At 50.8% G+C, this 25,485-nt stretch overlaps 2 protein-coding genes across 2 annotated transcripts; both read right to left on the reverse strand.

The window, feature by feature from the left end:
• Positions 1-7,492: 7,492 nt before the first annotated feature.
• Positions 7,493-17,823, reverse strand: PtA15_15A135 (uncharacterized protein; the record flags this gene model as incomplete). The annotated part of the gene is made up of 3 exons (XM_053163311.1): positions 7,493-8,059; positions 16,926-17,300; positions 17,368-17,823. 3 exons carry the CDS (start codon positions 17,821-17,823, stop codon positions 7,493-7,495), a joined length of 1,398 nt encoding a protein of 465 aa, XP_053027299.1.
• A 925-nt stretch (positions 17,824-18,748) lies between these two features.
• Positions 18,749-20,416, reverse strand: PtA15_15A136 (uncharacterized protein; the record flags this gene model as incomplete). Its single annotated transcript, XM_053163312.1, has 7 exons — positions 18,749-18,842; positions 18,938-19,267; positions 19,356-19,466; positions 19,546-19,818; positions 19,909-20,053; positions 20,122-20,180; positions 20,274-20,416. The coding sequence occupies 7 exons, from the start codon at positions 20,414-20,416 to the stop codon at positions 18,749-18,751; spliced, it is 1,155 nt and encodes a 384-aa protein (XP_053027300.1).
• Between the last annotated feature and the right edge of the window lie 5,069 nt (positions 20,417-25,485).

Here is a 25,485-nt window from a genome sequence, read left to right on the forward strand (position 1 = left end):
ATCAAACTGCCCCAGCAGTTCTGTCAGCAGGTCATCTCCTCATCAAACTCCCCAAGCTAGAGAATGTAAAAAGGTACCCGTTGCTAGGTACCCGGCACCGCCTGGCGGGTACCGCCTGCACCTGCCCTGCTTATTTTCTTTTCAAGTGAACAACAGATTAGGTTATTTTCCTTTTGAAGTGAACAACACAAGAGAGTTCATGCCTGGTAATGCCAATCAGGTTCAAAGTGCTTCACTGTGAAAATCAGAGTTTAGCAGGAATTGAGTTGCTGTGGTCTGCACTTTTTATTAGTAGTTTTCAAAGTGTGTGAAGCATTGGTTGCATTTGCAATGTAAAATGCTCTATATGAACTTGTAGTACTAAACTGCTAACTGTCCCAGCAGTTTGTCTGAGAGTAGCAAATGGTATCAAATTGATTCAAGTATTAATATTTGAATTCTATTTGAGTGGAATAATGGCTGGGTAAATTTAAGCTTGAATATTTGAATGAATTTGAAGAATGGCTACAAAAGGCCTGTGGAGGGCCTATGTAAGCTTCTCTGGGGCACAAAGGGCCCCAGAGGACTGTGAATTGTCCCTTCAACGGCCCCTTTGGTGCAGCAAAGATAAAAACTCTGAATAGTGCCTCCGCTACTATGAAAAGTGCCTCCAGCAATTTGATTAGTGCGTCCACCACTATGAAAAGTGACTCTGGCAGGCCAAGCAGTTGTCTAAGGAGGTCCCCTCCTCATCAAACTGCCCAAGCAGTTGTCTGAGGAGGTCCCCTCCTCATCAAACTGGCCAAGCAGTTGTCTGAGGAGGTCCCCTCCTCATCAAACTGGCCAAGCATTTTTCTGAGGAGGTCCCCTCCCCATCAAACTGGCCAAGCAGTTGTCTGGGGAGGTCCCCTCCTCATCAAACTGGCCAAGCAGTTGTCTGGGGAGGTCCCCTCCTCATCAAACTGGCCAAGCAGTTGTCTAAGGAGGTCCCCTCCTCATCAAACTGGCCAAGCACTTGTCTGAGGATGTCCCCTCCTCATCAAACTGGCCAAGCAGTTGTCTGAGGCCCCAATTATAAACATTTTTTTGAGATATTTTTGAAAATGAACTGAAAAGTATTTGAAAACAAAATGAAGATAAAAACTCTGAATAGTGCCTCCGCTACTATGAAAAGTGCCTCCAGCAATTTGATTAGTGCGTCCACCACTATGAAAAGTGACTCTGGCAGGCCAAGCAGTTGTCTAAGGAGGTCCCCTCCTCATCAAACTGCCCAAGCAGTTGTCTGAGGAGGTCCCCTCCTCATCAAACTGGCCAAGCAGTTGTCTGAGGAGGTCCCCTCCTCATCAAACTGGCCAAGCAGTTGTCTGAGGAGGTCCCCTCCTCATCAAACTGGCAAAGCAGTTGTCTGAGGAGGTCCCCTCCTCATCAAACTGGCCAAGCAGTTGTCTGAGGAGGTCCCCTCCTCATCAAACTGGCCAAGCAGTTGTCTGAGGAGGTCCCCTCCTCATCAAACTGGCCAAGCAGTTGTCTGAGGAGGTCCCCTCCTCATCAAACTGCCCAAGCAGTTGTCTGAGGAGGTCCCCTCCTCATCAAACTGCCCAAGCAGTTGTCTGAGGAGGTCCCCTCCTCATCAAACTGCCCAAGCAGTTGTCTGAGGAGGTCCCCTCCTCATCAAACTGCCCAAGCAGTTGTCTGAGGAGGTCCCCTCCTCATCAAACTGCCCAAGCAGTTGTCTGAGGAGGTCCCCTCCTCATCAAACTGCCCATGAAGCAGTTGTCTGAGGAGGTCCCCTCCTCATCAAACTGCCCATGAAGCAGTTGTCTGAGGAGGTCCCCTCCTCATCAAACTGCCCAAGCAGTTGTCTGAGGAGGTCCCCTCCTCATCAAACTGCCCAAGCAGTTGTCTGAGGAGGTCCCCTCCTCATCAAACTGCCCCAGCAGTTGTCTGAGGAGGTCCCCTCCTCATCAAACTGCCCCAGCAGTTGTCTGAGGAGGTCCCCTCCTCATCAAACTGCCCCAGCAGTTGTCTGAGGAGGTCCCCTCCTCATCAAACTGCCCCAGCAGTTGTCTGAGGAGATCCCCTCCTCATCAAACTGCCCCAGCAGTTGTCTGAGGAGGTCCCCTCCTCATCAAACTGCCCCAGCAGTTGTCTGAGGAGGTCCCCTCCTCATCAAACTGCCCCAGCAGTTGTCTGAGGAGATCCCCTCCTCATCAAACTGCCCCAGCAGTTGTCTGAGGAGGTCCCCTCCTCATCAAACTGCCCCAGCAGTTGTCTGAGGAGGTCCCCTCCTCATCAAACTGCCCCAGCAGTTGTCTGAGGAGGTCCCCTCCTCATCAAACTGCCCCAGCAGTTGTCTGAGGAGGTCCCCTCCTCATCAAACTGCCCCAGCAGTTGTCTGAGGAGGTCCCCTCCTCATCAAACTGCCCCAGCAGTTGTCTGAGGAGGTCCCCTCCTCATCAAACTGCCCCAGCAGTTGTCTGAGGAGGTCCCCTCCTCATCAAACTGCCCCAGCAGTTGTCTGAGGAGGTCCCCTCCTCATCAAACTGCCCCAGCAGTTGTCTGAGGAGGTCCCCTCCTCATCAAACTGCCCCAGCAGTTGTCTGAGGAGGTCCCCTCCTCATCAAACTGCCCCAGCAGTTGTCTGAGGAGGTCCCCTCCTCATCAAACTGCCCCAGCAGTTGTCTGAGGAGGTCCCCTCCTCATCAAACTGCCCCAGCAGTTGTCTGAGGAGGTCCCCTCCTCATCAAACTGCCCCAGCAGTTGTCTGAGGAGGTCCCCTCCTCATCAAACTGCCCCAGCAGTTGTCTGAGGAGGTCCCCTCCTCATCAAACTGCCCAAGCAGTTGTCTGAGGAGGTCCCCTCCTCATCAAACTGCCCCAGCAGTTGTCTGAGGAGGTCCCCTCCTCATCAAACTGCCCCAGCAGTTGTCTGAGGAGGTCCCCTCCTCATCAAACTGCCCCAGCAGTTGTCTGAGGAGGTCCCCTCCTCATCAAACTGCCCCAGCAGTTGTCTGAGGAGGTCCCCTCCTCATCAAACTGCCCCAGCAGTTGTCTGAGGAGGTCCCCTCCTCATCAAACTGCCCCAGCAGTTGTCTGAGGAGGTCCCCTCCTCATCAAACTGCCCCAGCAGTTGTCTGAGGAGGTCCCCTCCTCATCAAACTGCCCCAGCAGTTGTCTGAGGAGGTCCCCTCCTCATCAAACTGCCCCAGCAGTTGTCTGAGGAGGTCCCCTCCTCATCAAACTGCCCCAGCAGTTGTCTGAGGAGGTCCCCTCCTCATCAAACTGCCCCAGCAGTTGTCTGAGGAGGTCCCCTCCTCATCAAACTGCCCCAGCAGTTCTCTGAGGAGGTCCCCTCCTCATCAAACTGCCCCAGCAGTTGTCTGAGGAGGTCCCCTCCTCATCAAACTGCCCCAGCAGTTGTCTGAGGAGGTCCCCTCCTCATCAAACTGCCCCAGCAGTTGTCTGAGGAGGTCCCCTCCTCATCAAACTGCCCCAGCAGTTGTCTGAGGAGGTCCCCTCCTCATCAAACTGCCCCAGCAGTTGTCTGAGGAGGTCCCCTCCTCATCAAACTGCCCCAGCAGTTGTCTGAGGAGGTCCCCTCCTCATCAAACTGCCCCAGCAGTTGTCTGAGGAGGTCCCCTCCTCATCAAACTGCCCCAGCAGTTGTCTGAGGAGGTCCCCTCCTCATCAAACTGCCCCAGCAGTTGTCTGAGGAGGTCCCCTCCTCATCAAACTGCCCCAGCAGTTGTCTGAGGAGGTCCCCTCCTCATCAAACTGCCCCAGCAGTTGTCTGAGGAGATCCCCTCCTCATCAAACTGCCCCAGCAGTTGTCTGAGGAGGTCCCCTCCTCATCAAACTGCCCCAGCAGTTGTCTGAGGAGGTCCCCTCCTCATCAAACTGCCCCAGCAGTTGTCTGAGGAGGTCCCCTCCTCATCAAACTGCCCCAGCAGTTGTCTGAGGAGGTCCCCTCCTCATCAAACTGCCCCAGCAGTTGTCTGAGGAGGTCCCCTCCTCATCAAACTGCCCCAGCAGTTGTCTGAGGAGGTCCCCTCCTCATCAAACTGCCCCAGCAGTTGTCTGAGGAGGTCCCCTCCTCATCAAACTGCCCCAGCAGTTGTCTGAGGAGGTCCCCTCCTCATCAAACTGCCCCAGCAGTTGTCTGAGGAGGTCCCCTCCTCATCAAACTGCCCCAGCAGTTGTCTGAGGAGGTCCCCTCCTCATCAAACTGCCCCAGCAGTTGTCTGAGGAGGTCTCCTCCTCATCAAACTGCCCCAGCAGTTGTCTGAGGAGGTCTCCTCCTCATCAAACTGCCCCAGCAGTTGTCTGAGGAGGTCTCCTCCTCATCAAACTGCCCCAGCAGTTGTCTAAGGAGGTCTCCTCCTCATCAAACTGCCCCAGCAGTTGTCTGAGGAGGTCTCCTCCTCATCAAACTGCCCCAGCAGTTGTCTGAGGAGGTCTCCTCCTCATCAAACTGCCCCAGCAGTTGTCTGAGGAGGTCTCCTCCTCATCAAACTGCCCCAGCAGTTGTCTGAGGAGGTCCCCTCCTCATCAAACTGCCCCAGCAGTTGTCTGAGGAGGTCCCCTCCTCATCAAACTGCCCCAGCAGTTGTCTGAGGAGGTCCCCTCCTCATCAAACTGCCCCAGCAGTTGTCTGAGGAGGTCCCCTCCTCATCAAACTGCCCCAGCAGTTGTCTGAGGAGGTCCCCTCCTCATCAAACTGCCCCAGCAGTTGTCTGAGGAGGTCCCCTCCTCATCAAACTGCCCCAGCAGTTGTCTGAGGAGGTCCCCTCCTCATCAAACTGCCCCAGCAGTTGTCTGAGGAGGTCCCCTCCTCATCAAACTGCCCCAGCAGTTGTCTGAGGAGGTCCCCTCCTCATCAAACTGCCCCAGCAGTTGTCTGAGGAGGTCCCCTCCTCATCAAACTGCCCCAGCAGTTGTCTGAGGAGGTCCCCTCCTCATCAAACTGCCCCAGCAGTTGTCTGAGGAGGTCCCCTCCTCATCAAACTGCCCCAGCAGTTGTCTGAGGAGGTCCCCTCCTCATCAAACTGCCCCAGCAGTTGTCTGAGGAGGTCCCCTCCTCATCAAACTGCCCCAGCAGTTGTCTGAGGAGGTCCCCTCCTCATCAAACTGCCCCAGCAGTTGTCTGAGGAGGTCCCCTCCTCATCAAACTGCCCCAGCAGTTGTCTGAGGAGGTCCCCTCCTCATCAAACTGCCCCAGCAGTTGTCTGAGGAGGTCCCCTCCTCATCAAACTGCCCCAGCAGTTGTCTGAGGAGGTCCCCTCCTCATCAAACTGCCCCAGCAGTTGTCTGAGGAGGTCTCCTCCTCATCAAACTGCCCCAGCAGTTGTCTGAGGAGGTCTCCTCCTCATCAAACTGCCCCAGCAGTTGTCTGAGGAGGTCTCCTCCTCATCAAACTGCCCCAGCAGTTGTCTGAGGAGGTCTCCTCCTCATCAAACTGCCCCAGCAGTTGTCTGAGGAGGTCTCCTTCTCATCAAACTGCCCCAGCAGTTGTCTGAGGAGGTCTCCTCCTCATCAAACTGCCCCAGCAGTTGTCTGAGGAGGTCTCCTCCTCATCAAACTGCCCCAGCAGTTGTCTGAGGAGGTCTCCTCCTCATCAAACTGCCCCAGCAGTTGTCTGAGGAGGTCTCCTCCTCATCAAACTGCCCCAGCAGTTGTCTGAGGAGGTCTCCTCCTCATCAAACTGCCCCAGCAGTTGTCTGAGGAGGTCTCCTCCTCATCAAACTGCCCCAGCAGTTGTCTGAGGAGGTCTCCTCCTCATCAAACTGCCCCAGCAGTTGTCTGAGGAGGTCTCCTCCTCATCAAACTGCCCCAGCAGTTGTCTGAGGAGGTCTCCTCCTCATCAAACTGCCCCAGCAGTTGTCTGAGGAGGTCTCCTCCTCATCAAACTGCCCCAGCAGTTGTCTGAGGAGGTCTCCTCCTCATCAAACTGCCCCAGCAGTTGTCTGAGGAGGTCCCCTCCTCATCAAACTGCCCCAGCAGTTGTCTGAGGAGGTCCCCTCCTCATCAAACTGCCCCAGCAGTTGTCTGAGGAGGTCCCCTCCTCATCAAACTGCCCCAGCAGTTGTCTGAGGAGGTCCCCTCCTCATCAAACTGCCCCAGCAGTTGTCTGAGGAGGTCCCCTCCTCATCAAACTGCCCCAGCAGTTGTCTGAGGAGACCAAGCAGTTGTCTGAGGAGGTTGGAGGTTCCCTCCTCATCAAACTGGACAAGCAGTGAAGGGTAGCTGTCAGACTGCTACCACTTCTGCTATTCAACACACCTTAGAAAAATTTGCAATTGTAGTGCGCTAAATGTAGCGGCCACTTAGCAGAAAATAGCTAAAATCAGTGGTAGTGTCACACCCTTCTGCTGATTCTAGCGGTAGTGCTGCGGTCAGAAACCGCTACTCTACATATAAACATCAGGGGTTTGTATTCCTAGTATCTTTAATTTGCCCAAAAGAATTCCGATTTTTGTCGAGTAATTTTCTTTTAATTGTTGATTACACAACAAATTTTCAGTTAACTGTTAACTAAGTGACAGATAGCTGAATAATACCCTAATTTAGCAGTTTTTTAGCGCTGCTACACTAAAGTAAATTGTAGCGGACATACTATTACAACTACACCTAACTCAGGTTGGGCAAGAAAGGGCAAGTTTTGCTACAAATTACAGCTAATTATCTGTAACTTAGCGTTAGCGGGTTTTAGGGGGTTGGTATTACCCTAAATAATACAGCCCCAGTGCGCTACACTACTTTTTTAGCGGCGCTAATTACATTTAGCGTAATAGTTGCATTGTTGATGATTAGAAGAAAATTACTCAGTAAACATGGAATATTTGTTTGAGAAAATGAAAGATACTGGGAATAAAAAGCCCTAATGCTTCAATCTTGCTGATAAGTTGAACCGTTGCGTGCAAAATTTGAATTTACGCCAAAAAAATGTGGAATCCTGGATAATGTATCTGCCCACCGCTCCAACTCAACTTCAACTTGCCTTCTGGGGTTCAATATTATTTTTTTCAATTCATAGTGTGCTTCTACATTGCCGCTGCAGAACAACCGCGCTACAAGGCAGTGGGGCTTGCTTGGAGCGGCTGGTATCTATAGCCCAGAAATAGCATGCAAACAGCTTGGATAAAGTGCATCTTGCGTTCCCATGTGCTACAGTTATATGAGGAGGGCAGTTCCTCAGACAACTGCTTGGCCAATTTGATGAGGAGAGAGTCTTTTGCCTTTTAAACATCATGTCACAAACATTTCATGTCACAAAGATCATCAGCAATAAAAATTGAAATTGCCCCCCTATAGATATAGACTATGATAGACCATGGCAGGATAGCACTTTGAGAGCAGATCAAGATTATTTAGATAGGTTTGCAAGACAGCACATTGCGAGTTCGTACATTTGGAATATTTAAAAATCAAGCATCAAATTCAAAAGGACGCATTGTAGTTGCAAATAGTAAACCCATGTATTTTGCAAAGGAAGCTAACCTGCAGAATAGGTGAATTTAAAATTCATAACGGTTGTCCTCTGCGGCGCTATCGGATTTGCTCGCCAATTCGTCTTCTTCTATCTCAAGCTCATTGGCCATTTGATGTTCTTCATCACTATTGAAAGGGTTTTCTTCAGCGTCTTCTTCGTCGGTTTTGAGAGTATCCTCACTTCCCAGAGTAACGTCCCCTTCGCTTCGAAGCGACCCTTCTTCTCCGCCGTGAGCGCTATCGTTGCTTTGCATCTCGTCGTCGTCAGTCTTGACCGTATCTTGACTACCCAGCGTGATGTCTCTGTCGCTTTCAAGCAATCCCACTGACTCGCCTTCGGTATTGTCCTCGCCGCGTAACGTCTCGACCTCGTTGCTGTCAAGCGTTCCCATGTCCTTGTTTTCACTGGCGTAGTCGCCGCGTAAAGTTTCATCTCCGTCGCTTTCAAGCAATCCAACGTATTCACCACGTAACGGCTCGTGTCGATCACCCGATTCCAGGTCGCTTCCGGCAATCCTGCCTTGTTCTGCGACGGTAAGCGCAGATGTTCTGGAAGCCATGCCATTGCTAGCTCGGGTGTTTTCGCCGGATACCTACAAAATAGTCATTCATATGTAAGGTGAAACTTATTTACCCGCGATGATTGGCCAGTTTGATGAGGAGGGAACCTCCTCAGACAACTGCTTTGCCTGCTGGAGTAACTTTTATTAATGGCAAACCCACTATTCAGAGTGCTGGAGGCACTTTTCATAGTGGCAAATACACTGTTCAGAGTGCCAGAGGCATTTTTCATAGTGGCGGACACACTGTTCAGAGCACTTATCATAGTGGCTGACCGGACGCACTATTCAGATTGCCAGAGGCACTTTTCATAGTGGCGAACACACTATTCAGAGTGCTGGAGGCAGAGTTTTTTTTCTGCTGCGCCAAAGAGGCTGGTAGAGGGGACCGCCTCAGAAAACTGCTGGGCCAGTTTGATGAGGAGGGAACCTCCTCAAGGGGACCTCCTCAGACAACTGCTGGGCCAGTTTGATGAGGAGGGAACCTCCTCAGACAACTGCTGGGCCAGTTTGATGAGGAGGGAACCTCCTCAGACAACTGCTGGGCCAGTTTGATGAGGAGGGAAGCTCCTCAGACAACTGCTGGGCCAGTTTGATGAGGAGGGAAGCTCCTCAGACAACTGCTGGGCCAGTTTGCAACTGCTGGGCCAGTTTGATGAGGAGGGAACCTCCTCAGACAACTGCTTGGGCAGTTTGATGAGGAGGGGACCTCCTCAGAGATGAGGAGGGGACCTCCTCAGAGATGAGGAGGGGACCTCCTCAGAGATGAGGAGGGGACCTCCTCAGACAACTGCTTGGACAGTTTGATGAGGAGGGGACCTCCTCAGACAACTGCTTGGACAGTTTGATGAGGAGGGGACCTCCTCAGACAACTGCTTGGACAGTTTGATGAGGAGGGGACCTCCTCAGACAACTGCTTGGACAGTTTGATGAGGAGGGGACCTCCTCAGACAACTGCTTGGACAGTTTGATGAGGAGGGGACCTCCTCAGACAACTGCTTGGACAGTTTGATGAGGAGGGGACCTCCTCAGACAACTGCTTGGACAGTTTGATGAGGAGGGGACCTCCTCAGACAACTGCTTGGACAGTTTGATGAGGAGGGGACCTCCTCAGACAACTGCTTGGACAGTTTGATGAGGAGGGGACCTCCTCAGACAACTGCTTGGACAGTTTGATGAGGAGGGGACCTCCTCAGACAACTGCTTGGACAGTTTGATGAGGAGGGGACCTCCTCAGACAACTGCTTGGACAGTTTGATGAGGAGGGGACCTCCTCAGACAACTGCTTGGACAGTTTGATGAGGAGGGGACCTCCTCAGACAACTGCTTGGACAGTTTGATGAGGAGGGGACCTCCTCAGACAACTGCTTGGACAGTTTGATGAGGAGGGGACCTCCTCAGACAACTGCTTGGACAGTTTGATGAGGAGGGGACCTCCTCAGACAACTGCTTGGACAGTTTGATGAGGAGGGGACCTCCTCAGACAACTGCTTGGACAGTTTGATGAGGAGGGGACCTCCTCAGACAACTGCTTGGACAGTTTGATGAGGAGGGGACCTCCTCAGACAACTGCTTGGACAGTTTGATGAGGAGGGGACCTCCTCAGACAACTGCTTGGACAGTTTGATGAGGAGGGGACCTCCTCAGACAACTGCTTGGACAGTTTGATGAGGAGGGGACCTCCTCAGACAACTGCTTGGACAGTTTGATGAGGAGGGGACCTCCTCAGACAACTGCTTGGACAGTTTGATGAGGAGGGGACCTCCTCAGACAACTGCTTGGACAGTTTGATGAGGAGGGGACCTCCTCAGACAACTGCTTGGACAGTTTGATGAGGAGGGGACCTCCTCAGACAACTGCTTGGACAGTTTGATGAGGAGGGGACCTCCTCAGACAAATGCTTGGACAGTTTGATGAGGAGGGGACCTCCTCAGACAAATGCTTGGACAGTTTGATGAGGAGGGGACCTCCTCAGACAACTGCTTGGACAGTTTGATGAGGAGGGGACCTCCTCTGACAACCGCTTGGACAGTTTGATGAGGAGGGGACCTCCTCAGACAACTGCTTGGACAGTTTGATGAGGAAGGGACCTCCTCAGACAACTGCTTGGACAGTTTGATGAGGAGGGGACCTCCTCAGACAACTGCTTGGACAGTTTGATGAGGAGGGGACCTCCTCAGACAACTGCTTGGACAGTTTGATGAGGAGGGGACCTCCTCAGACAACTGCTTGGACAGTTTGATGAGGAGGGGACCTCCTCAGACAACTGCTTGGACAGTTTGATGAGGAGGGGACCTCCTCAGACAACTGCTTGGACAGTTTGATGAGGAGGGGACCTCCTCAGACAACTGCTTGGACAGTTTGATGAGGAGGGGACCTCCTCAGACAACTGCTTGGACAGTTTGATGAGGAGGGGACCTCCTCAGACAACTGCTTGGACAGTTTGATGAGGAGGGGACCTCCTCAGACAACTGCTTGGACAGTTTGATGAGGAGGGGACCTCCTCAGACAACTGCTTGGACAGTTTGATGAGGAGGGGACCTCCTCAGACAACTGCTTGGACAGTTTGATGAGGAGGGGACCTCCTCAGACAACTGCTTGGACAGTTTGATGAGGAGGGGACCTCCTCAGACAACTGCTTGGACAGTTTGATGAGGAGGGGACCTCCTCAGACAACTGCTTGGACAGTTTGATGAGGAGGGGACCTCCTCAGACAACTGCTTGGACAGTTTGATGAGGAGGGGACCTCCTCAGACAACTGCTTGGACAGTTTGATGAGGAGGGGACCTCCTCAGACAACTGCTTGGACAGTTTGATGAGGAGGGGACCTCCTCAGACAAATGCTTGGACAGTTTGATGAGGAGGGGACCTCCTCAGACAAATGCTTGGACAGTTTGATGAGGAGGGGACCTCCTCAGACAACTGCTTGGACAGTTTGATGAGGAGGGGACCTCCTCTGACAACCGCTTGGACAGTTTGATGAGGAGGGGACCTCCTCAGACAACTGCTTGGACAGTTTGATGAGGAAGGGACCTCCTCAGACAGCTGCTTGGACAGTTTGATGAGGAGGGGACCTCCTCAGACAACTGCTTGGACAGGTTGATGAGGAGGGGACCTCCTCAGACAACTGCTTGGACAGGTTGATGAGGAGGGGACCTCCTCAGACAACTGCTTGGACAGTTTGATGAGGAGGGGACCTCCTCAGACAACTGCTTGGGCTAGAGAATGTTGAAACGTACCCAGGTACCGGTTGCACCGCCGGTACCCGCGCGTTTTTTGAGAAAACGGGCACCTGGCACTGCATTGGGCACCGCGAGGCGGGTACCAGCGGTCTTCTAGGCGGGTACCGCGGGTACCAGCCAGTCTTTTTTTATCACAACTCACTCCCAAGCCCCAAAGGGAGGGCATGAAGACTTACTACCCTCTCAATGGCCGGCAGAGACCGGTCGTCAAGCTGAGTGCATGATGACATTGAGGGGGGGAAACACTCCCCTTTTTGGCATTGCGAGGAAGATATAATCCCCTCAATGCCATCAAGGGGATATGTATTCTAGTCTCTAGATATTCCCCTCGGTCATTGAGGGGATGATGTGCTCCCGTCGATGGAATCGAGTGAAAGAGGGTGCAATACCCTTGTCATTGAGAGGTATGGAGGGAGTGGGGGTGTACTCCTCTTGATGACATCGAGGGGAGTACACAACGGCCTCAATCCCATCAAGGGGAGTTTGTACTCCCCTCAATGGCACCAATGGGAGTTTGTACTCCCCTCAATGGCACCAATGGGAGTTCATCCCTCTTGATGCCATCAAGGGAATGTTTAACTCCTCTCAATGGCATCAAGAAGAGTACACGCTCCCCTGCCGGCCATTTGGAAGAGTAATTGATCCCCTTGATGGCCGGCCAAAGGTGGCCGCGTGCCGGAGTACCCGGCTCCCCGGCCGGGGATGAGCAGTACGTGGGGGAGGTACCCGGGTACCACACCGCTTTTTGCCAAAAAACGGCCACCCGGCACCACATCTGGCACCGCTGGGCGGGTGCAGGGCGGGTGCGGGTGGTACCCGCCAGGCGGTGCCGGGTACCTAGCAATGGGTACCTTTTTACATTCTCTAGCTTGGGCAGTTTGATGAGGAGAGGACCTCCTTGACACAACTGCTGGGGAAGTTTGATGAGGACTAGGGGACCTCCTCAGACAACTGCTTGGCCAGTTTGGTGAGGAGGGAACCTCATCAGACAACTGCTTGGCCAGTTTGATGAGGAGGGAACCTCATCAGACAACTGCTTGGCCAGTTTGATGAGGAGGGAACCTCATCAGACAACTGCTTTGCTTGTGGGACTATTCAGAGTGCTGGAGGAACTTTTCATAGTGGCAAATGCACTGTTCAGCGTGCCGGAGGCCTTTTTCATAGTGGCGGACACACTGTTCAGAGTGCTGGGGGGGCTTTTTGTAGTGGCTGACCGGACGCAGTATTCAGATTGGCAGAGGCACTTTTCATAGTGGCAAACGGACTATTCAGATTGCCAGAGGCACTTTTCATAGCGGCAAACGCACTATTCAGAGTGCCGAGGCAGATTTTTTTTTCTGCTGTGCCAAAGAACAGCTAGAGGGGACATCCTCAGACAACTGCTTGGCCAGTTTGATGAGGAGGGGACCTCCTCAGACAACTGCTGGGGCAGTTTGATGAGGAGGGGACCTCCTCAAACAACTTCTGGGGCAGTTTGATGAGGAGGGGACCTCCTCAGACAACTGCTGGGGCAGTTTGATGAGGAGGGGACCTCCTCAGACAACTGCTGGGGCAGTTTGATGAGGAGGGGACCTCCTCAGACAACTGCTGGGGCAGTTTGATGAGGAGGGGACCTCCTCAGACAACTGCTGGGGCAGTTTGATGAGGAGGGGACCTCCTCAGACAACTGCTGGGGCAGTTTGATGAGGAGGGGACCTCCTCAGACAACTGCTGGGGCAGTTTGATGAGGAGGGGACCTCCTCAGACAACTGCTGGGGCAGTTTGATGAGGAGGGGACCTCCTCAGACAACTGCTGGGGCAGTTTGATGAGGAGGGGACCTCCTCAGACAACTGCTGGGGCAGTTTGATGAGGAGGGGACCTCCTCAGACAACTGCTGGGGCAGTTTGATGAGGAGGGGACCTCCTCAGACAACTGCTGGGGCAGTTTGATGAGGAGGGGACCTCCTCAGACAACTGCTGGGGCAGTTTGATGAGGAGGGGACCTCCTCAGACAACTGCTGGGGCAGTTTGATGAGGAGGGGACCTCCTCAGACAACTGCTGGGGCAGTTTGATGAGGAGGGGACCTCCTCAGACAACTGCTGGGGCAGTTTAATGAGGAGGGGACCTCCTCAGACAACTGCTGGGGCAGTTTGATGAGGAGGGGACCTCCTCAGACAACTGCTGGGGCAGTTTGATGAGGAGGGGACCTCCTCAGACAACTGCTGGGGCAGTTTGATGAGGAGGGGACCTCCTCGGACAACTGCTGGGGCAGTTTGATGAGGAGGGGACCTCCTCAGACAACTGCTGGGGCAGTTTGATGAGGAGGGGACCTCCTCAGACAACTGCTGGGGCAGTTTGATGAGGAGGGGACCTCCTCAGACAACTGCTGGGGCAGTTTGATGAGGAGGGGACCTCCTCAGACAACTGCTGGGGCAGTTTGATGAGGAGGGGACCTCCTCAGACAACTGCTGGGGCAGTTTGATGAGGAGGGGACCTCCTCAGACAACTGCTGGGGCAGTTTGATGAGGAGGAGACCTCCTCAGACAACTGCTGGGGCAGTTTGATGAGGAGGAGACCTCCTCAGACAACTGCTGGGGCAGTTTGATGAGGAGGAGACCTCCTCAGACAACTGCTGGGGCAGTTTGATGAGGAGGAGACCTCCTCAGACAACTGCTGGGGCAGTTTGATGAGGAGGAGACCTCCTCAGACAACTGCTGGGGCAGTTTGATGAGGAGGAGACCTCCTCAGACAACTGCTGGGGCAGTTTGATGAGGAGGAGACCTCCTCAGACAACTGCTGGGGCAGTTTGATGAGGAGGAGACCTCCTCAGACAACTGCTGGGGCAGTTTGATGAGGAGGAGACCTCCTCAGACAACTGCTGGGGCAGTTTGATGAGGAGGAGACCTCCTCAGACAACTGCTGGGGCAGTTTGATGAGGAGGAGACCTCCTCAGACAACTGCTGGGGCAGTTTGATGAGGAGGAGACCTCCTCAGACAACTGCTGGGGCAGTTTGATGAGGAGGAGACCTCCTCAGACAACTGCTGGGGCAGTTTGATGAGGAGGAGACCTCCTCAGACAACTGCTGGGGCAGTTTGATGAGGAGGAGACCTCCTCAGACAACTGCTGGGGCAGTTTGATGAGGAGGAGACCTCCTCAGACAACTGCTGGGGCAGTTTGATGAGGAGGAGACCTCCTCAGACAACTGCTGGGGCAGTTTGATGAGGAGGAGACCTCCTCAGACAACTGCTGGGGCAGTTTGATGAGGAGGAGACCTCCTCAGACAACTGCTGGGGCAGTTTGATGAGGAGGAGACCTCCTCAGACAACTGCTGGGGCAGTTTGATGAGGAGGAGACCTCCTCAGACAACTGCTGGGGCAGTTTGATGAGGAGGAGACCTCCTCAGACAACTGCTGGGGCAGTTTGATGAGGAGGAGACCTCCTCAGACAACTGCTGGGGCAGTTTGATGAGGAGGAGACCTCCTCAGACAACTGCTGGGGCAGTTTGATGAGGAGGAGACCTCCTCAGACAACTGCTGGGGCAGTTTGATGAGGAGGAGACCTCCTCAGACAACTGCTGGGGCAGTTTGATGAGGAGGAGACCTCCTCAGACAACTGCTGGGGCAGTTTGATGAGGAGGGGACCTCCTCAGGGAAGTTTGATGAGGAGGGGACCTCCTCAGACAACTGCTGGGGGAGGAATTGAATAAAACTTCTCTATTTCCGAAAAGAGAGCCAGTTGCGAGGACAAATCAGCAACAGTCTCCACCAGGACAACAACCCCGTAAAAAAAGGTAACTGGAATCTGCGGCTTGGCCAGCGGGTACACCTTATCTACACCGGGATGAGTGTTCTTCGGTGAGCACCTGCACATCAGGAAGGATTCCACCATCAAGCAGTCCGTACCTGCTAGCCAAGGAAGACTGCTCCAGGCGGACAGCAGCTATGTGTATTGGCTGGCCTGACAGCAGAAGGTGTCTTCGCTTGCCAGGCCTGGGGAGAATATTGCTCCTTGTAATTCACTTGGCTCGCCAGGCCCGGGGGGAATATTGCTCCTTACAATGCACCAGCTAGTCTACATCCTTGCCGAGGTTTCTCCCCGGCAATCACCTGCACATATGCTTGCCAAGAATTATCCTTTCCCACCAGGCAGAATCCTTGGCATGCTTGACAAGGAGGCGAGGAGGAGAGTCCTCTCAATGGCCACTGTCTTCTCCCTTTGATGACCTATTACATCAGCGGCCATTGGGAGGGGTAACTGAAGGCCAAGGAGGCATTCTTGCACCGGGAAGGGGCTGGGTGGGACAATCTTTGCAAGATCAGCATGTGTGGGTTCTCAGGCCCTTTTTTTAGCAACAACTGCTGGGCCAGTTTGATGAGGAGGGAACCTCCTCAGACAACTGCTGGGGAAGTTTGATGAGAAGGGAACCTCCTCAGACAACTGCTGGGGCAGTTTGATGAGGAGGGAACCTCCTCAGACAACTGCTGGGGCAGTTTGATGAGGAGGGAACCTCCTCAGACAACTGCTGGGGCAGTTTGATGAGGAGGGAACCTCCTCAGACAGCTGCTGGGCCAGTTTGATGAGGAGGGAACCTCCTCAGACAACCGCTGGGCCAGTTTGATGAGGAGGGAACCTCCTCAGACAACTGCTGGGCCAGTTTGATGAGGAGGGAACCTCCTCAGACAACTGCTGGGCCAGTTTGATGAGGAGGGAACCTCCTCAGACAACTGCTGGGCCAGTTTGATGAGGAGGGAACCTCCTCAGACAACTGCTGGGCCAGTTTGATGAGGAGGGAACCTCCTCAGACAACTGCTGGGCCAGTTTGATGAGGAGGGAACCTCCTCAGACAACTGCTGGGCCAGTTTGATGAGGAGGGAACCTCCTCAGACAACTGCTGGGCCAGTTTGATGAGGAGGGAACCTCCTCAGACAACTGCTGGGCCAGTTTGATGAGGAGGGAACCTCCTCAGACAACTGCTGGGCCAGTTTGATGAGGAGGGAACCTCCTCAGACAACTGCTGGGCCAGTTTGATGAGGAGGGAACCTCCTCAGACAACTGCTGGGCCAGTTTGATGAGGAGGGAACCTCCTCAGACAACTGCTGGGCCAGTTTGATGAGGAGGGAACCTCCCCAGACAACTGCTGGGCCAGTTTGTGTTCCCTCCTCATCAAACTTGCCAAGCAGTTTTCTGGGGAGGTTCCCTCATCAAACTGGCCAAGCAGTTGCCTGGGCAGGTTACCTCCTCATCAAACTGGCCAGTGGCTACCCACCAGTGGATGGGATCCGCACATGCTTGCCCAAGAAAAGCACAGGCACAAAAATGCAATAACCTGAAAGCCTGATGCAGGGGCAAGGCTTTTACCAGAGGTGTTGGATAACTCTTGACAGAGCCTATCCCCTCATTTCCCGCAAAACAAATCCTTTTTTTCTTCCCCCGTTTTCAAGACTTGAAGGATCAAGGGAGGAGTTCACTCAAAGGAGGTAGAAAACAAAAAATAAAACCATTCTGTATCTTTCATAAATTATCCTGTTTCAATTTTAACAATCTATCCAATGTGGGTTTAACCAAGTTCTGAACATAACTACGCCTCTTCCCGCCGCATTGGTCAACCAGCTATTCATGCAAAGCAATCAGCAGTTACCCAGGGACTGGATCTTCTCAAAGAAAGAAAAAGCCAACCTTGGTAAACTGGACATGGCTCGAGTACATTCTCAAGTCACTCCGGCAACGGTTCAAATTCGACTCCACCTCCCGCGCCCGAGCAAAACCTGCTTGAAGCCCCATCCTTTGACGGTTTTGCTCTTTTGAACTACTCCCGGTTTGCTTGGTAGATTTTATCGTCTGGCTGAAAGCGTCGATCAGTTGTCGGTTCTGCTTCAATAGCTCTTCATTCAACAATGCCGTCAACCGAATTAGCCTCAGAAGATTTGTCAGGTTTATTTGCGTGCAACAGTGAGTGCTTTGATCGTCCCGCCAGTTTACTAGAGTCTCTGTCGAAATGTCGTCCCCCCCGTTCACTAAAGCTTCAGTCGAGCTGTGATCATCTTCCTCGTTCTGTGCAGATGTTGGTCATTGTCACTTCGGTGTCTAAGTCTTGAGACATATTCCAACATTCACTCACCTGAAACACAAATATTATCATTGCATTGATACCTCGAACGGCCAAGTCTGCTAAATTATTGTTTAATTTCCGGGACAGCTCTTTCATTTTTCTCAATGTCTCAATCAGACAACCGTCGATCACGGATGCATATAACGGGGAGCTGTACACTTCAACCAGATGTTTGTAATGCGTCTCGTCCTGGTCGTGGGGGTCGAATTGGCTGAAAATCATGAGGGAATGTGAGATACCGAGGGATTTTGAACCGCTGCGCAGGTAACTTTGAGATATGATTGGTGCGGCTGTAAGCTCTTCTGGTTTATCGGTTTTATGTTTGGGGAAGAAGGACCTTGCGATGATAGACCAGCTGATGTTGAGCAAGAACAAAACCAAACTCATACTCGAAATGAGAAGTACGTCATGCCCCACATGGGAGCGGAGGTCGAATTTGGACAAGTACATCGTCATGCACAACATGGAAGTGGAAGGTGATGTTGAAGTCTGGAGAAATGTTAAGAAAGAAAGAAAAAGAAGAGAGCAGATTGTCCAAGAATACATAAATATTTATGTATGACAATTCTGTTGCCTAACCATTGAAGATATATGTATGATTTAAATGCATATAGCATCTTTCATCAATCTTACATATAAAAAAGACGAAGGAGCCATTGCACATCTTGAGGCCTAAACCGATTTGATTACCTCTCAGTATTTACAATCTAGACTGACCAAGAATGACGGGTACGTTGCTCGATTGTTTCATATTTCTTACTTAGTATGTAATTCAATGGTAATTGACCACAGACCGGTTTTTACAGCCAGAGTTTTTCGCCTAGGAATTCTGGTAGCAACCTGGTTTCTCTTCCATCAAACCTACATCGATTTGTCGCCAAGAAGTCTAAGTGCCAAAACCTGCTCGCTGCTCGAGAATTTGGTCTTACGGCCATTACATTTACAACCAATGGAGGATTTCTGTGACACTTCTCTAAAGTGGAGCGTTGGTGTACTTGCAGTGACTGCAGCGGCGTATGTCTTCCGTTGGACACGTGTCAAAGAAGAACTCAGGTCATTCTGGACTGAACTTCACAAATGATATTTGTGAGTCAGATTCCATAATCGACACGTGTTGCAACTTTTGGCCCCCATGTTGCTGAGTCGCTGACCATTGCAGACAATCTTATCTAGTCGGAATCTTGTCGCAAAGCCCGTGGTGAAGAACGCAAGACTCCAATAAAAGGAATGTAGGAAAAAAATAGGATGAAAATTACAAGATGATAAGAATTGTTCCAAAAAAAAGAATATATGGCTGCGCGTGGATAAAGAGATGAGGAAACGCAATACATAGGTATCATGCGAGACAAGCGTCCAAAACTTAGAACAAGCAGACAGACAGACAGGCGGCTCATTTACCGTGCGAGTTCTTGAGCCTGAACTGGGGGGAGACCCAGTACTCGTAATCGGGCTCGTCAGTCTTGCGGCCGCTGATCCGCAACGCCCTGTGGAACAACAGCCCGCGGGTCAGTCTGCAGTGTGTGTGCGTGTTTGGGGCGCGTTGTGTTGAAGCATGGATGGGTCGCAGAGAGACACGCACCTGACAAGCAGCTTGTAGCTTCCGTCGGGCAAAAAGTGCGGCTTCTTCTTGCCTGACCACGGTGGCGTTCCAGGGCTGGGCATACGAGTCTTCGGCACTGATGACCAAAAAATGTCAAGAGCGGGGGTTAATACTTGTTGGTCTGTGTGGTGGGAGGATCGCGTGTGGCGCCGATGACCCAGGAGCGGGAGAAGTACGGGCTGTCGCTCTCCGGGACAAGCCCCAGCAAGCGTGCGCCCCGGAACGAGTGCTCGAACTCGTCGCTGCTTGTAGGCGCCGCCAGCCTGGCGTCTCCCGGGAGCACATTGATGCGGAACAGCGGCGTGCCGACTGCAGTGCCGCCGAGAGGGAACGTCGCAGCGGATGAGGAGCGTCAGACGCCGGCACGAGCGGTATCATCGCGAGAGAGCAGGCTTACAGAGCGTCCGGAAGTGCAGCATGTATTGTGCTCCTGGATATCAATTCAGTGGCGAGATGAGAGTAGCCTTCAGACTCTTCATGGAGGAGATTGAAGCGCTGTTGTTTGTAACTGGGAGCCAGATTTAAGCGTAAACAGAAATCATCAGTGACTGGAATTCAGGTCCAAAATGGAGCATAAGTTGACTTACTGAAGACCAGTGTTGATTCGAGTGGCCTGGTTGGCAACCAATTCGGCTGGAAATGGAATCAAGAGAGCAACAAAACCCTTCTCATCAGGTTGAAGGAGAGCAATTGCCAGCTGAATTGATATCTTGCGTGATCGAGACAGGGGAAGTGGAGCCGATGTCGTGTTCAAGGCCTTGATCTGTCGACCAGATTGTGTCGGCGAGTAACTCGGAGTGTCCTGGGTGGATGGGTGGGTGAGTGGTTCGCAGCGGATCTTCTTGGCTCGGCACGAGTCGCTTTAAATAGTCAAGTCCGGGGTGTGTGTGTTTTTTCTCAGCTAAAATCCGATTTATTCCTGCAGGGTGGGGGTTTTGTGCTGCACTGACCATGCTCTCGAGGTCTTGATCCGCTTGCTCGGGTTGCTCGGGTTGCTCGTGTTAGTCAGCGGGTGCTTATTCAGCTCCAGGGGGCCGGTGCTGCCGGGATCTGGCTCGGTGGTGGCTGACAGCGGATGTGGAGGATTGCCGGTGGCTGACGGGGGGGGAGGCCTGATTCAGCGGCGGCCGGTTTTTATTTATTTGTTTTGGATTTGGACTGACCATCGAGGAGATTCGGGGAACAGAGGAACCAAGATTTAAAGAACAACCAAGAATCCAACCTGGATTACGGTCAGGAATTAGCATGCCACTTAATCTGCAGCATATGATTTAAATCCAGCAGACCAACCTGTAAAGCTAAGGGTAACCTCCACCGTACTACATAATGATTGATTTTTTTCACGCAAACCAAATTCAACCCACTAGCGTGTGATGCGTAGTTTTTTTCAGAGGCGGAAATCAGTAAGGCTTCAATTACGCAATCCAAGCGTCGCGACTGCAAAAATTCTGTCCCCATTTGCAACGTTCTCTCAGTACTCAGGGCGACTCCCCTGGTCGTGTGGAGCTTGAACTGCAGGAAATCAATGACTTGTCAAACCTGCAATGTCCGACCAGTCAGACTTGTCGGACCTACATGTCCGACAAGTCAGACTTGTCGGACCTGGGGGCGTCGGACTAACTTGTCCGAGAAGCTCACTTGTCAGACAGCTCTGTCCGACTAGCTGACCTGTCGAACGCCACAATCCGACGAGTGGGAACTGGTCGGGCAGCCTTGTCCGACGTCTACTCGGGCAAGGCTGTCCGACCAGCTGGTCCGAGGACTGCTCGAGCCACACTGCCCGACTGCAGCGCGGTCTTGCAAGTCCGACCAGTGGTCGGGCCCGCTGCTCGAGAACCCCTTGGACAGAAGTGTCCGAGTTCTGCTCGAACAGGGGGATCCGACGGGTGGTCGAACGCACCCGTCGGACACATATGTCCGACATCTGGTCGGACATGCCCGTCCGCGCTCTTGTCGGACAGGCATGTCCGAGGGGATAATCCATGCAGTGAATGGTCAAGAGATAAAAGCTAAAATGTCAGTAGGGAGAGAGGAAGTGAAAAAAAAGGATGCACATACGTGATATCACGTTGTATCAGATCTGCCAATCGCGCACGGGCTTTGTTGTTTAGTGATCCGCTCCGAACCTGGGGAATCAAGTTTTACATAGTTTTCAAAAAATAAAAACAGCACAAAGATGAAGAGGAGATGGTCCCAAATTGTATTAGAAGAAAGGCACGATGTAGGCCTATCATGCATTAAGTTTTTGAATTGCTAGCTAATCATCTAGGGCACTCAAAGTTGAGTACCACCAAAACTCAGAATAATCTCACGCAAGAATTCCTGATAGGGCGTAAGTCCCTCCGGCAAAGCCTCAGGCGGGGGAGGGACTTGGTTAAGTTCGGGACGGGGGCCGTTGGGTTCTGAATCGCGCGCTTTTGGGGCGGGGCAGGGCCTCAAATGCGCCGGATCGGCCCGTTCTTGGAGACATGGAACTTGTTGCAAGAAACAGTCTCACGAATGCGCAAGCCTTTCATGCTGTATGTAGGTGTCCTAATTGTAAATTCATAAACCCTTTTTTGCAGGGCATGAGTGTGATAATGTAATCCCACTGGAAAAGTGTTACAAATTTATGAGTTTATGCATGCATAAATCAACTTTGAACACCGTAATTCAAGTCAAAAAGGGATCAAGAAACTGCTATGGGATAGCCGCCTTACACACTGCTGCAAGCCCTATGGAAAGACATTATTTTTGTAGTGACTTTTTGTAATTTAAGATAAACAGATAAATGGGATTTCAATTTCATGGATATACATTGAGGTCATTTCTGTTGAAGGTGTGGAACGGGAGGATACAATTGTTGTACCAATGTTTTTACCCTTTGACACATGGATAAGTCAAACATTGGACACTAGCTGTATGATGGCTGTATAAAGGGGGAAGCTGTTGGTTTGGGTACTGGTTAAGATGGTGAGAAGGAAGTTTAATCTTAAAAATCAGGAGTATGTAGGAGGCTTGATTGTTGGGGATAGATCAGAAGCAGTTTATGTTAGTATAAGATGAAGCATTAAGCCAAAATTTTGTGAGGAAATTCAACTAGAAAACCAGCCCCTTGCCACTCAGCACCATTATTGTGATGCAAAGTGCAAGCACTGCCCATAAACTCCCAAAGAGACACCAAGCTTTTCTTTTACTCATTTGGTTGTCCTGTGTGGAGGGGGTAGTCCTGTTTTGCCGCTGGGTAGTTACAGAGTTTATGTTGTGTTGACGCTGTCCATGGACATCCTGTGAGATTGCGTTGCGGTTTGGTGCTGAGGGAGTAAAGGGCTGTCGACAAAGGGGACAGGTATGGGTCCCTATGTTTTCCCATCCTTGAATACAGTTATCACAAAATATGTGGTGGCATGTATCAAGTTCTCTTTTTTTAGATGAGGGCTTCTCCAAGCAAACCGCGCAAACGTCTATATCTTGACCGCTTTTCTTCAGAGATCCTCCTTCATTCTTCAAATCAATGGTGATTACAGTGTCAGAGGAGACGCCATGGGAGCTCTCAACAGTGGTTGGTTTGCAACTGGACATTCCTGGGGCTTTCTCACAAGAACAGCTTTCATCTTGAAAAATTGGGATGGTTGCATCAAACTGCTCAAACCATTGGAGATTTCAGCCTCAAAATCATTGGCATGAGCTAAATATTATATCTCAAAAAATTCTTACAGTGGGAGGTGGTCTGTTTTCCAGATTTGATTGGGGTTGAAGTACATTGGATACACCAATGGGATCTGCACCTTGCGCTGCACCATGGAGCTGCGCAGTGTCAACTATGTGGTCATGTTGCAAGGTATTTCCAATGAGCTAGAGATAAAACCATTAGGTGTGAGCTTTTGAAGTTGTGTCATTTTCTACTATCATCAGGAGTTGAAGAATGCTTAACTATGAGGAATAGTACCCAGACAGCCATTATGAAAGAGGTACAAATATTCACTTGAAAAATATGAAGGTTGGGGTAAGGGGTGGAAGCAGCACCTGTATACTTTGTCTTGCGTCTTGGAGCTAGCTTATTTCTATGAAGTTCTGCTTGGCAGGTTATGTTTGATGAGTTGGAAATTATTTTGTAAGATATACGCTTTGGAAATTGTATGAAAATTTGATCAAATTTTTTCAAAAATTAGTTAATTGAAGAGTGTATAAATGAGGGTCATGGTGGGATGGCAGCAGCATCAATTTTAAGAAACAATTGATTCCTATTAAGACGTACTTGGCCCAGGTAATTAGATATCTTGCTTATGTTGTCAATGAGATGTTTTGTCAGACTGAGCCTTTGAATACAGAACATCCAATTTAAAACCTCCCTGCAGATTAATATTGATGCACTCAAAGTTTGAACAAAGCCAAGTGTATGGTGATCACTCCTGGTGCCACTTCAGCTGAAACCCCAAGACTGCAGCTCAATGAACTCAGTAAAACAGCAGAGAGCATTGTCTTACCCACAGCCTTATTGCATCCTGCAACAGCTGGGGGATAAACTCTGAAACCTTTCCTACCCTTGCAGTTCACAAACGTTATTGATCACACACTCAAAGATGGCATTCATCAAGATTTCAAAGAGGGTATTAATCACAATGTCAAAGATGGTATTTATCACAATGCAGGTTATGATTTTACGTAAAAAAATCTCATGCAATTTTGAATACCATAACTTATGTAGTGGTGGATGTGGGCATACTTGGTACGCCTTATTTCTCCGGGACATGCACTTGGTAAGTTGCTTGGTGGACTGTTTGGCTGGGAGGAAGGGCGCTGTTGGGTTCCACATGGTGGGATTTTGGGGCGGGGCGGGGCCTGGAATGAGGCGGATTGGCCCGTTCTTGGCACCGTTCTTGGAGACAAAGAACTTGTTGCAAGAAACAGTCTCATGAATGCGCAAGCCTTTTATGCTTTGTGTTCTAATTGATTTGTGCATGCATAAATTCATAAACCCTTTTCTGCAGGACACACCAGGAAAATAAAATAGGGGGATATTGAATTTTACAAAGTGTTTTTTACAAGTTACAAGGCCCTGTAAAAAATACCTTTGTAAAAGTACACATTAAGGGGGGTCATGTGTAATTTTACAATGTGTTGGCTAGGTTCCCACCTTGTAATGTAAAAGCAACCTTGTAAAATTATACCTGACATCTTCCAGGTGGAATTTTACTTGGTATTTTTTTACAAAGTGCCACCTTGTGAAAAAAGTACCTTGCAAAATTGCATATTTGCAGCAAAAACATGAATTTTACAAGGGAAATTTTGGGGAAGCAGTACACCATGCAAAACATACCTTGTGAAAATCAATAATAATGGCAAGCAGGTTTGAAATTACAATGTGTTGTGTAAATTTTACAAGGTGGTTTTGGTATACTGCACAAAATCTACCTTGTAAAAATCAATAAAAGTGGTTACAAAGCTCAAATTTACAAGTTGCTGTGAGAAATTTACAAGGCAGTTTTTTTTTTTTTTTTTTTTTTTTTTTTTTAGAAAGCCCACTACTACCAACTGCACTTGGAAAATATGAACTTCTGCTGGAATTATGAAGTTTCTGGGAGTCATGAATCACCATATAACCCTTGGTCAAGGTTTAATTCAGTGGAGGGAATTTTCTTATTGCTCCTGGAGTCCTGCACCTTCAATAATTTTGTTGAAACTGCAACAGCTCAGGGTCCATTTCTCTCCCTGTCACACATCTGTCACTCCTTTTTCCTCCCTCCAGATGAATATGCTTGTTCACCTTCTGCCCACAACTTGTCCCTCAGTTGTAATAGCTACAAAGTCTGCTCATCTGGATAATCAAAACATCATCAGCTTCAACAGTGGGCCGCTACGCTAAACTACGCTATTTTAGCCCTAAAGTTTAGCGTAGCGGCAAAAAGCGCCAACCTTTTTTGAATAGCGTTAGCGCGCTGTTAGCGCCGCTATGCTTCGCTAATTTTCAGCGGCGCTAACAGCATACCAATTTTTGTTTAGCGTTAGCCCTGCGCTACAGCCGCTACGCTACGCTACGTTTCCCTAAGGCGCTTTTAGCGGAAAAAAGGCACTTTTTTGCCGCGAAAAACGCTGTAGCGCAGCATAGCGCGCGCTCTTTTGCGCCTTGCGTGCTTAACGTTAGCGCAATTGCGCGCATCTGCGCTAACGCTACGCTAAAAGCTAAAATAGCTTTGCATCCTTTGTGCGTAGCATTAGCGCAGATGCGCCCAATTGCACTAACGCTACGCTAAAAAATAGTGCATTTGCGCTGTGCTACGCTACGCTAACAGCTATGTTAGCGTCGCTGACCCACTGTTGTCAGCTTTCTGTGCGCTTCTCCCTGAGACCAGTGAGTCTCTTGTAGTGAGGAGCCTTTTTTCCTCCTCACAGCTAGTAGCTTGACCCCTTTCTGGGGTTTCTTCTCCTTTTCTGGGTGCCTCTGAGCTTTTCTCCTTGAGGCCTCAAACCTTCACAATCTCACTGGAGCTATCTTCCTTGAGTCCTCAACTGTTCTTTGGTTGTCATTTCAAAAACATTCAGCAGGA

Source organism: Puccinia triticina, chromosome 15A, assembly GCF_026914185.1.
Source record: "Puccinia triticina chromosome 15A, complete sequence".
NCBI classification, from domain to species: Eukaryota; Fungi; Basidiomycota; class Pucciniomycetes; order Pucciniales; family Pucciniaceae; genus Puccinia; species Puccinia triticina.